At 35.2% G+C, this 13,400-nt stretch overlaps 1 protein-coding gene across 1 annotated transcript in view; it reads right to left on the bottom strand.

Annotated features, from left to right (window-relative positions):
• LOC145259601 (extracellular matrix organizing protein FRAS1-like) overlaps positions 1–13,400 on the bottom strand; it is a 294,783-nt gene that overhangs the window by 251,799 nt on the left and 29,584 nt on the right. The window contains exons 2-5 of the mRNA XM_080117256.1: positions 10,033–10,064; positions 7,621–7,728; positions 4,355–4,444; positions 2,416–2,575 (exon numbers count right to left, since the gene is read on the bottom strand). Of these exons, the coding sequence (XP_079973382.1) occupies positions 2,416–2,575; positions 4,355–4,444; positions 7,621–7,728; positions 10,033–10,064 (390 nt within the window). The remainder of the gene's footprint in view (positions 1–2,415; positions 2,576–4,354; positions 4,445–7,620; positions 7,729–10,032; positions 10,065–13,400) is intronic.

The following is a 13,400-nucleotide window of genomic DNA, read 5'->3' as shown; positions in this document are numbered from 1 at the left end:
GTTGAATATTCACTGAAGAGAGCTTGAATGCCTACTGGAAAGAAGTTGAATATTTACTGGAGAGAAGTTGACTATTTACTGAAGAGAGCTTGAATGCCTATTGGAGAAAAGGTTAATATTTACTGGAGAGAACTTGAATGCCTACTAAAGAGACCTTAAATACCTGCTTGAGAGAGCTTAAATGCCTACTGGAGAGAACTTGAATGCCTACTGGAGAAAGCTTGAATGCTTATTGGAAAGAGGTTGAATGTTTACTAGAGAGAGCTTGAATACATACTGGAGAGAGCTTAAATAACTGCTTGAGTGAGCTTGAATACCTACTCGAGAGAACTTGAATGCCTACTGGAGAGAAGTTGAATGTTTACTGGAGAGAAGTTGACTATTTACTGAAGAGAGCTTGAATGCCTATTGGAGAAAAGGTTAATATTTACTGGAGAGAACTTGAATGCCTACTAAAGCGACCTTAAATACCTGCTTGAGAGAGCTTAAATGCCTACTGGAGAGAACTTGAATGCCTACTGGAGAGAACTTGAATGCCTACTGGAGAAAGCTTGAATGCTTATTGGAAAGAGGTTGAATGTTTACTAGAGAGAGCTTGAATACATACTGGAGAGAGCTTAAATAACTGCTTGAGTGAGCTTGAATACCTACTCGAGAGAACTTGAATGCCTACTGGAGAGAAGTTGAATGTTTACTGGCGAGAGCTTGAATACCTACTTACTAGAGAGAGCTTGAATGCCTACTGGAGTGAGCTTGAATGTCCACTGGAGAGAGCTTGAATACCCAGAGGAGAGAAATTGAATGCCTATTGGAGAGAGCTTTAATGTCTACTGAAGAGAGCTTGAATGCCTACTGGAGAGAGGTTGTATGCCTACTAGACACTATCCTTGAGCGCCTAAAGTCTCTCTGCACATGGGGTTGTCAGGAATTATTTTCCCTATAAACAAACCTTCACCAAGCGATGCTACGTTAAGTAACTGCACAAAGTTGGGTACTCTACCAAACTTGATGAATTCTTGTCCTGAAATCCAGTAAGACCAAGAGACGACAAGAAATATATACTATAACACAAGACATATATACTATAACACAAGATATATATACTATAACACAAGAAAGATATGCTATAACACAAGAAATATATACTATAACACAAGAAATATATACTATAAAACAAGAAATATATGCTATAACCCAAGACATATATACTATAAAACATATACTATAACACAAGAAATATATAACACAAGAAATATATACTATAACACAAGAAATATATAACTACAACACGAGAAATATATACTATAACACAAGTAATATATAACACAAGAAATATATGCTATAACACAAGAAATATATACTACAACACGAGAAATATATACTATAACACAAGAAATATATACTATAACACAAGAAAGATATGCTATAATAGGTAAATAGTCAATTGAGGAAAATTAATATTCTTAATTCTTTACAAGCTCAATGGTTGAGATTTTAAAAAAATTAATAGAATATTCGAATATCTATATATCGCACATAGAAATCAAGTGTTAGCACCTAGGAAGCCCCCCCCCTTGCTTTTCTGAGAAACAAAATATAGACATTTTTTTAAAATGCATTTGGTAAAAGTTTGTCTTTTATTGGTGTACTCGCCTTATTTATTTCATTTTTTTAGTGAATGCTTTTATTTTGCCTTATTTATTGAATGAACTGATTTTGCTATTTTTAATGTTTTTATTTTGTCTAATTTATTGAATGAACTCATTTCGCACTTTATTATGCTTTTATTTTGCCTTACTTATTGAATGAACTGATTTTGCTATTTTTAATGTTTTTATTTTGTCTAATTTATTGAATGAACTCATTTCGCACTTTATTATGCTTTTATTTTGCCTTATTTATTGAATGAACTGATTTTGCTATTTTTAATGTTTTTATTTTGTCTAATTTATTGAATGAACTCATTTCGCACTTTATTATGCTTTTATTTTGCCTTACTTATTGAATGAACTCATTTTGCCATTTTTATTGAATGGCCTTATTTCGGCTTATTTATTGATTTATGCCGCTTTATTTATCGGGTGTTTACAAAATATCTGAATTTAAATCACAGATTTCAAAGGTTTTTTTTTACTCTTTAATTTACAAATAATATTATTTATTGAATGATTTTATGTCACCTTGTTATTGAATGACCATATTCCGCCTTATTTATTGAATAATATTTTTCCGCTTTATTGAATGACTTTATGCCGTGTTATTTTTTGAATGACTTCCTTTTCGCCTTAATTATTTAATTACTTTATTTTTGCCTTATTCGTTGAATGACCCTCCAACAGACAGAAAGATTTACTTGGTTAAATAGACTTACCAAAGCAACAGCAAAGATTAATTTTGTAAGAATTTGAAACTTACGTCTGGTTTGCATACATTTTGGACAGCATTCTCCCGGAAGTTGATCAAATGTCTCTCCCGGTTGGCAGTGAATCATGGGACAATTCTTACTTGTGCAGGACATCCGGCCCCATTTACAATGGCATGCCATACATGAGGTGACATTCCACTTGGCATCGTTCTGTCAAATAAATTTAATACATAAATTAATGAAATATTATCGCTGCACTGACCCACACCCCTTTGTGTAGTAGCCAATGTCTGCTAGGGTATATTTGTTTCCCTGTGAGCGAGGGGCGAGAATCTTCTTAAGATCTTTACCCGGGCAAGGTAGGTATATTCACGATTAACCCATAAATTGTATTTTATTTTATATTTATTTTAGATTATGATTTATTTTTTGTATTATTTGGACTACTGTTCTCAGCTTAGTTGGTATTATTAGTTCATCCATTCGAACAACATGTGCTTCGCAATCCAATCAAATTACTGTGTGTCAATAACGCGGTTGATGCGGCCCTATCTCGAACCAACTTGCTTGTGTTCAAGTTAAGTCCAGAAAGGGTGCAAGGTTAAGACTGATAGGTTTCAAACTGATTGGCTTCCATGACATCAGAACAAGTGTATGGATATCCAATCCTTTTGTCACGCCATTATTAATCCCTTCATCTGCTATGGCGTCATATGTGACGTATATTATTAACGAACAAACAGGAATACGACTTTTATTATAATATATATATATATATATATATATATATATATATATAGTCATCCATACGCAATACTGTTTCGTTGTATCACAATTCATCAGTGCGGCTAAACTAGCATCTTTCTTTAGCCTACAACCATAATGTTGACAGTCGGCAGCTCTAAGCACAGGACCATGGATCGGTGCTCATAAATGATTCATCAAATGTCTATTAAATAAGCATTTGCCATCGCTTAACAGTGCTCGAGCTCCTAGTTTGTTTACGAACAAATAGCGAGCTTCGCTTAATGTGTGTATGTGAGTGTATATTAATCATATCTATGCTGATAAGTCGTAAGATTGTTAATCTAAACTAAGAATATGTTTAAGGTCCTTAAATTCATATTGGAATTATTCATAAAAAAACAAAAAAAAACATGTGGCATAAGAGATGGAGTACAAGGTAAAATCCAGGTGTAAGTGACAGTCTTCTGGAGATTGAAGTTTCGATCCCTAGTGCGGGTGACATGGAGAATGCGATTGTGAATTAATAATATATTGTAGTCTGCATTGCACTGTAAACAACCTACTGTTGATTTTATGAACTGATTTTGTATGCATAATTGCTTGAATTGAAGTTTAAAATGCAAAAGTCAAGTATCATGCTTCAATTGTGTTTTAAACAGAAACATTCATTTCGAACGCGTCCCTATCATATCAAAGAACTTACTGTTGATTTTATATGCCTAGTCTTACTACGTGTGCATCGATAATGGCTTGAATTTAAGTTTAAAATGAAAAAAGAAGTATAAAATTGCAACTGTGCTTTAAACAGACATTTATTTCGAATGCGCTCTTGTCATATAAAAGAACCTACCGTTAATTGTATTTGTCGGACTATTTGGCTTGGATGATAATAAAACTTTTGAAATGCACTTGCTATGTTAGGCTGTATAAGACTTTTAACTTTGGTTAAAGTCGCCTGTTTCTTCTTTAATCGGATTATTTCGATTATCGGTTATCGATACTTATCGATTACATTCTGATGCAAAACCTATCTAAGAACACTGCCAGGCACATGAAGTACCTTTGTATGAAATTTCATAAAAATCGGCCGAGCCGTTTAGGAATCCATAGGGAACGAACTCACACACACTGCACAAAGTTCCTTTTATATAATAGATAGATAGATAGATAGATAGATAGATAGATAGAAAATTATTGATCCACACTTAAAAAAAGTTCAGGAAAATAAATATTTGTTGTTACCTCAAAAAGTTTTCCATCTTGGATGCAAGAATCTTGCATGTCCCTACAGACAGGACAGCAACTTCCGGCCAAAATCACAAGTTGCATCCCCTGTTTCAAGAAAAGAAAAACAAAGAAGAATAAATCTTAGTATAACTCCAATGAATGGAAAGATCGGTCTATCATAATATTATAATCTTTTATAGCCGGAATTGTCTTTAATTTCTAAAAAAAAATAATAATAATAATAATAATAATAATAATAACAATAACAACAACAACAACAACAATAATAATAATAACAATAACAATAACAACAACAACAACAATAATGATAATAATAATGATAATAATAATAATAATAATAATGAAAATAATAATAATAATAATGTACGTTGTGCCCCTGTTTTAATATCTATATGTTTAAAGGACATAATTAAACAATGTTTAGAGGACGTAATTCAGTATATATTCAATCGAAATAATCTCTAATCTCTTAAATAGTAATACAAGTGGTTTCTGTTTTTGTTTTTGTTTTCTATCATATAAACAATTGTAAATGCATAAAATAACTACATATTAGATACGTTTGAAGTCAAAACAACGCATTGTTACAAAAATAAACAGATATTTATTTTGTTTGAAATTCATAAATATATTTCGAAGATACACTTCATCATCAGTATGTTTTTCTTTCTTTTTTTCTTTCTTTCTTTCTTTCTTTTTTTTGTCATGTTGTTGTTGGAGCATAGAATCAGTAGAAGTCCGTTTGTTGTTTTTACGGTAGTCTTTTCAAATGTCGGAACGATACGTTGGTCACGCGGAATTCAATAAAGAGATATTTATTTTGTTTGAAATTCATAAATATAAACAAAATAAATATCTGTTTATTTTGTAATAATGCGTTGTTTTAGCTTCAAACGTATCTAATACGTATTTATTTTATTTAAACTCAACCAGCGCTTCTTTCAAGGAACACAAACGCTAACGTGAAATGTAAATGTTTCGCACATTAATGAGATAGTCAGTTAGAAGGGAAATATAATAAAAAATAACGATAGAAAAGAAAGAGGGAGAGAAAGAGGTAAAGATATGGATATATCTATACCCCTATATTTTTTGTGTGTATTGATATTCATATTAAACCCTTTTTTCCTATTTTCTTATTTCATTTATTTTGTTATACATGAGTCATGGAATTGCATTCATCTGCAAAAGATCTAGCTAATTTCAATTGATTCCTTATTAGTTTGTTCGGGTTTCTTTATTAACTACTCGCCTAGGTGCTCGGCGCTGCCCGAGTATTTGGAGGTGTGTGTTGAGCAAAGAATAAATAAATAAATAAATAAATAAATGAATAAAAATAAAAAAAATAGTAGGCAGGTAGGTTCGAACCCGTACCGCGAAGAAGGAAAAGAACGTAAAAAAAAAAAAAAAGAAAAAAGTGAACTTTTGCCGTTGCGTCCATCGTCAAACCGGAAGTGGCGAAGGTTTAAATTAAGCCTAGTAAATCGAAAAGAGGGGATGACTTTGGAAAATACCGGCAAAATGTAAATATGTGCCCAGTTTAGGATGAAGGAATTAATGTTTTTAGCCAATTTTTCCACATTCGTCGTCCGAAGGGTCGACTTCAAAACGACACCGATTTCGTGAAAATCCGTTGCCTCTTTTGAAGGTTTTAGGCAGACATACATACATACATTTACACAGACAGATGAGATTTATATACTAGAAGATTACGGGCAATTATATTCATGCAGATATTCTATATGATTTATACTTGTGTAATATTTGCGTAAAAAGGTTACAGTAAACACAAACCTCTTTCTCTATATATATATTTATGTATGCGTACATATATTTGTTAAAAAAATTTCCTAAAAAACTCCTCTTAATATATAGGTTATGTCTTCATAGCTCAGGCATTAACGTCAAAGGAAAAAGTAAATCGTAAGCTAAACGTTTTGGTTTCGATTCTCTGTGGTGGTGTACACGTCATTTTTTTAGAAGACTTTTTAAATGATTACTATATATTAGGTCCAATATAATACAATAATAAATACGAAATCTGCATTAATCAAAATATCATATTTAAGTGTATCTTACGATAAGGCAATACCTGGCGGCATGCTAGTATATATATTTATATATATATATATATATATATATATATATATATATATATATATATATAATTCATTTAATCATATAAATTAATATGCTAAAGTATAATTTTATGCGTAAACTAAGTATTTACTTCAACAGTGCTCAATACATAGGTAGAGCTGGGTAGTATATATATTTTTCTAACTTACTACTATATATATATATATATGATGATTGCAACGTCTTGTCAGACGAGTGCCACTCCCTCAGACATTTAAAATCCATGAGCCCAAATGTCTGAGGGAGTATCCATACAAATATGATGTTACAGAGTCTTAGCTTTGTACGACAGCTAAGTCTCTCTCTCGGTTCAAAATGTTGAGATCCAGCAACAAGCAAGAGCAAGATAGCCAGCAACAAATTGAACTGCAGACCAGCTTAATGGTTTTTTTAAATCAGAGATTTGCTTCTCCTAGAAAGGTTGCCTTCACCACGGCTTTCGGGAGCCCTCTCTACCCCAATATATATATATATATATATACAAAGAGAGAGAGAGAGAGAGAGAGAGAGAGAGAGAGAGAGAGAGAGTGTGTGTGTGTGTGTGTGTAAGGGAGATAGATAGATATATATCATTAGGTATTCTTGTAAAATTTCAAAAAGGCAGAATCAATTCATACTGATAATTTTTATTAATTTTTGTATGCAGACGCCTGAATTGTTATGTTACCTCTTACGCGTGTTTCGTTGAGTAACGGAAGATCAGTAAACAACTTCTTAGAGACGAGTGGATATTCCTCAAAAAACTGCTAGAAAGTTTAATATACAAAATTAAAGAAGAATTTGAAGAAGAAAATACATACACACATATCTATCTCTCTCTCTCTGTGTCTCTGTCTGTCTGTCTGTCTGTCTGTCTGTCTGTCTCTCTCTCTCTCTCTCTCTCTCTCTCTCTCTCTCTCTCTCTCTATATATATATATATATATATATATATATATATATATATATATAGGGAGACCAAAAGTAGGTGGGCAGTAAAAATACCGTTAATTAAGAAACCACGTATACGTACAACTATATGTAATAAGACAATTATATTAATAAAAATTAAATGTTATTTACCCACGGAAGTGCTCAGACTGTTTTCCTTCTTGACTTTTCGGAAAGTAAAAAAGGACTTTACCTGTTTGGGGTCACATGTCGGAATCGTGCAACGCTTTGTATGACAGACAGCAATGGGGTCTTCGCAGATGCAAAAGGTGCATGCATCGGGTTTCCAGGAACTTCCATTCTGTAAAGTACAATATCATTATAAACTTCTAGAAAAAAGCGCAAGGGTGGATAATGTGGGCAATATATAGTTGAATTGAGTTTTATATAATAAGAACGAAGGAAAGCTAGAACACTGTGAAAATTCCGACAATTCCGACTTTGTTAAAGCTTTAATTATCCATCTATCTTATATTTCTCTTTGTTTGTCTGTCTGTTTGACTATCTGTCTCTTTCACTTTTTTTTTCTCCGGAAACAACTGGGCTTATCTGGCCGAATGTTTTCCTCGGAACTTTGTTATGATAGGGGGCGGCGAACTATTATGGTGTTCGTTCGATGAACAGTTTGTGATTTATAGTGATTAGTATTTAATGCAAAAAATAGCACGAATTTAACCATATTCGAATATCAATTTGGCAGAACGTTATAAGCTAACGGTCTATAACTTTTGCCCGTTTTAAATGGCTAAAAGTTTAGTTAATTAATATTCCTCGTTTCAGTTCCCCTGGACAAATATGGAGCACTCTGCTCGATTAGCTACTAGTTTAGTTGCGCTTGTATATTAACGCGCCTGTTTGGTTAGTGAGATCGTGTATGAACTGTGTATATGAATTCGTTTATTCAACTAGCTCTGACATTATACGACACAATCTCGTTGACACACCAATTGGTCGAAGTTAAGCAACGTGGTGCTTGATCAGTATTAGGTGGGTGACCATTTGGGAATACCACGCGGAGCACTTCGACACCTAACTGCAAAAACTTAACGTCGACCTCTTCCCTGGCGGGATATATACAGGGTGGAACAATAAAGAAAACAACACTACATCTTTATTTTTAAACTTTTATTGAAAAAATCAATGTAGGTAACTTGATTATGTTATAGAGTTGACATCTATTCAGTGTAGCCGTCTTCAGCCTCAACCACCGCCTCGATACATGAAGCAATAAAAAAAAAACAATTCAAAGGTAAGCATATCGAGGAAATAAGCTATTCAAGTAGAATTCCAGTATCTAAGACCTGATACTAAAGGTGCGGGATTTTGCTATAAGGCGGATGTGCTGGGAGTATTTAAATAGTAAATTTATTTAAAAATAATGAGGTAATAATAACTAGTAACGTTATTCATTTGAAAATTTGTCAAAATAAATAAGAAATGAAAAGAGGCTTGACTTTTTTCTATTGTTCTTGACGGGATCAAAGTGTAGTATCTGTCCCGGCAGATACTGCAAACAAAGCCCATATGTGGGGGAAACCCCACATATAAGATCTTGGTCAATGTAGAGGCAACCCTTCATACCAATTGTCACTGTCCAGCTCCCCTACTCCCCGGGGAGTTGGTCCCCATTTCCCCTTCACTCCTCACATTAAAAATCGGCCTTGTGCCTAATTTGCTCGGTGGGGGAGCAAATACATATCAACCCTTCATACCAATTGTCACTATCCAGCTCCCCTACTCCCCGGGGAGTTGGTCCCCATTTCCCCTTCACTCCTCACATTAAAAATCGCCCTTGTGCCTAATTTGCTCGGTGGGGGAGCAAATACATATCAACCCTTCATACCAATTGTCACTGTCCAGCTCCCCTACTCCCCGGGGAGTTGGTCCCCATTTCCCCTTCACTCCTCACATTAAAAATCGGCCTTGTGCCTAATTTGCTCGGTGGGGGAGCAAATACATATCAACCCTTCATACCAATTGTCACTATCCAGCTCCCCTACTCCCCGGGGAGTTGGTCCCCATTTCCCCTTCACTCCTCACATTAAAAATCGCCCTTGTGCCTAATTTGCTCGGTGGGGGAGCAAATACATATCAACCCTTCATACCAATTGTCACTATCCAGCTCCCCTACTCCCCGGGGAGTTGGTCCCCATTTCCCCTTCACTCCTCACATTAAAAATCGGCCTTGTGCCTAATTTGCTCGGTGGGGAAGCAAATAAATATCAACCCTTCATACAAATTGTCACTATCCAGCTCCCCTACTCCCCGGGGAGTTGGCCCCCATTTCCCCTTCACTCCTCACATTAAAAATCGGTCTTGTGCCTAATTTGCTCAAAGTATAGTATCTGTTCTGCAGATGCTGCACTCAAGATAATTTGTACCAGTCAATGGAGGGGGAACCCTCTATACTGGGACAATTATTTTTGGTAACCAGAGTACCCCCTTTTTGCCTACTTTTAGGGAAGCTGGTTTTTACCCCACATTAAAAACGGCCTTGTGCCTAATTTGCCTTCGTGGGGAAGCAAACAAATAAATTTTTTGCTTTGGTGGGGAAACAAATAAATACAATAAATAAGAAATGAAAATAATTATAGAGGTCACTTACATTATAGAGGTCACCAGAGTGCACACATTCCGCTGCAAATACAAAAAAAAAAAAAAAAAAAATATGTTTCTGAATTTTTGAAATGAAGATTGATTATTCATATTATTTGGATTAATCGGACTACAATAGAACCTTGGAATATTAGTAATAAAATGCAGTGCAATATATAATACACATGTATATAATCAAATAACATTACAAATAACACCATAAGGCGGGATAAATACCGTAACCAAAGTCGGAAAAACATTGTATTCTACATCGTAACCTGAAATAAACGTATCCTAGAGTCACAGTATCCCGGGGTTCTACTGTACTGTTCTCATCTTGAGTATTATTTTCACAATGTTTCGATCGGTGTCACCCCCGATCTTCTTCAGGTGTATCTTGTCGAACTCAGGAATGTTTTTGTCGAACTCGGGAATATGGACGGAATTTCAGATAAGGTCGGAGATTACATCGACTGAAACTTTGTGAAAATCCAATCAAGACGAGAACAGTAGTGCGATGAATCCAAATAATACGAAAAAAAAATATATTTATTTATTTGGTGAAATGAAATACTATTACAAACAATAAGTGGTCGACTGTAGACGAGTGTAACCTGAAGGCTCCGTTTTCGTTAGCTATTACACCGAGGTGTATGGAGAGAGCGCCACTCGTTTCCCAGATAACTCCACTTATCCTTGATCCTCATTTTATAATTTTTAGTGTTAAAATTTCGTATTTATTATTATAGATCCATACTCTATTGATTATTAAATTGTAAAAGTAAAAAAAGAATATCACTTTGGTGCCATCAGCTAAAATCGAAATCAAAACAGATAGCTCTCCACTTTTATCCGTTACCGTCTGACGTAAATCCATGCTTATACAAAAACTGCAAAAAAAAGTACGTTGTCTAACATATAATCACCACTTATTAAGGCCAAGAGGCCACTTGAGGATAAGGGTTAAGAGTGTACAGTAGTCAATTGGACAATATAGTAATCGTTAATAATGGAAATTCGGTAAATTTGTTAACTTATATGTTCATCAAATTAAATTTGTTAACTTATATGTTCATCAAAAACCTGTTTATGTTAGACTTGAAGACAACTATACTGTAGTCAGCTGGAAAGCAGAAAAACGGAATATAATTCCACAGGTGTGCAGTTCTAAGAAAGAAGCTTTGTTCATGGAATCTACGTTTAGGTTTAGGCACAGATAAAGAGTGGAGGAAATTATTGATAGTGTTTTCTGCTAGACGGGTGTTTCTTGTGAAAGTCTGGCGAAGGGGGGAGCATAGATTGGAACTCAGTCGAGCACTTGCCATGAAAATAACAATAAAGCAGAGACAAACTCGCAACATCTCTTCTATGAGAAAGAGGTTGCAGGGAAAAGATAAGTACATCCCCTACGAGGCCACAAAGTTTATTTTGAACTATATCAAGGCAAGATAAGTCCTTTCTAGCAGATCCTGCCCAGATGTTGCAACAGTACTCCATCCCTGGACGTACCTGGCTCTTATATAGATAGAGAATTGCATCAGCAGTGAGATATCTACTGGATCGCTAGAAAGATTCCACCATTTTTCCAGCCGCCTTGGCAACAGATTTAATGTATATGTTCCATTTAAGATCAGGAGTAAAGATCAAGCCCAGAAGCTTATCAAAACATGCGGCCTCCCCAAGAGGAGAGCCATTCATTTCAATTGATGCCAGATGAGGATCAGAGCGTTGATGATGTAAAGATAAAAGCCTGGTTTTAGATGCATTAAAAGTAACAAGCCATCTCTTTCCCCATTGTACCACTTGCTCCAGATCAGAGAAGAGAGAATCAGAGAATAGTTTACGGTCTTAGATGTGCTCCCATAGATAGTAGTGTCATCAGCATAACTGTCTACGAATTATGTAAGGAAGTGAACTGGAAGATCATTAATGTATATTAGGAAGAGAGTTGGGCCCAGGATCGACCCCTGAGGGACTCCAGCATTAATACTGAAAGTTTCTGATTTCTGCCCATCAACCACTACTCTTATGAACCGATCAGAGAGAAATGATTTAATAATTCAGAAGACATTTCCAGCTATACTGTAGCTGGAGATCTTGTGAAGTAAACCTTTATGCCATACTCTATCAAAGGCCTTAGATATGTCAAGAGCAATTGCCCTAGAAAGGTAGCTTCCGTCGAGAGATTCGCTAATCCTATGCGATATAACATCTGCTGTAAATCTAGCAGAACGGAAACCATATTGTGTGTCACTAAGAAGGTTATTTTTGCTGAGATGGTTTATTATGTCTCTATTTAACACAGATTCCAGCAACTTACTCATGACGCTCAGGAGACTTATTGGCCTGTACTGAGAGGGAGATGAGCGATCACCTGAATTCTTAAATACAGGGCATACTGGTGAGATTTTCCAGGGTGACTGGAAGCACTTCTCCTTAAGACAATGTTTAAACAGTTTTGTAAGGATCGGCGCTAGTTCTGGTTGAAGCCTTTTGAGTACTATAATTGGAATACCGTCAGGGCCGGTTGCTTTACTGGAATCAAGGTTTTTGATTAGCTTGGTAACATCACGTACAGATATTTGTATATCACATAGCGTGTTTTCTGATACAGGAGGAAATATTGGAGGTTGGCGGCCTTGGTCGCAAAGGGTAGAATTAGCTGCAAAGTTCTTGGCAAAGAGTTTGGCTTTGTCTGATGCTGACAAGATGACCTTATGTCCATTTATGAGAGTTGGGATAGAACACACACTTCTTTTCAGGATTCTGTTTGCTATTTGCCAAAACTGGTGAGAACCAAGCCGCTGCTCAGCCACTTTGGACTTGACGCACTGAGCATTTAACTCTCTTGCGTTCTTTATTACTTTTTTACAGTGTGTATGCATAAAGAGCACTTTAATGACGTACGCTTGCCAAGTGGCATTTCTTTCAATTTTGACCCCTTAACAGTTATTTTTACTGACTAACGACCAAATTGAATTTGTTCCACAGGTTCAAATCCTTTATAAATCAAGTGTGAAGTCTATAAATAAAAAAAAATGACAAATGAGTTTGGTAGAGACCATTCCGCAAAGAGACAGACTGACAGATAAGGCCACTTTATGTTTGCTTTTTTATTTGTATTTTATCTTTTATTTTTGGGATCCTTTGAGATGAGGCTTCATATTTTGTGCATTCATTCTTTGGGGGCCTGTGGTGCAGTCGATAAATATGTTGAGTTTCTGCGGTTCCAGATAAACATTGTTTGAAAACAGCGGTTTCAATCCTACCCAAAGCATGCTAGACAATTAGTTGGTCACAACGCAATGAGACAACTATGGAAGGCAGTAATTACTGGAGATAAGTTACAAGACTCAGAATTCCTATCATGTCGCAGTT

The sequence above is a fragment of the Euprymna scolopes genome, chromosome 35 (genome assembly GCF_053919585.1).
Source record: "Euprymna scolopes isolate OS-2025 chromosome 35, ASM5391958v1, whole genome shotgun sequence".
NCBI classification, from domain to species: domain Eukaryota; kingdom Metazoa; phylum Mollusca; class Cephalopoda; order Sepiida; family Sepiolidae; genus Euprymna; species Euprymna scolopes.
The sequence above is the reverse complement of the archived record's forward strand: the minus strand, read 5'-3'. Positions and strand labels throughout refer to the sequence as shown.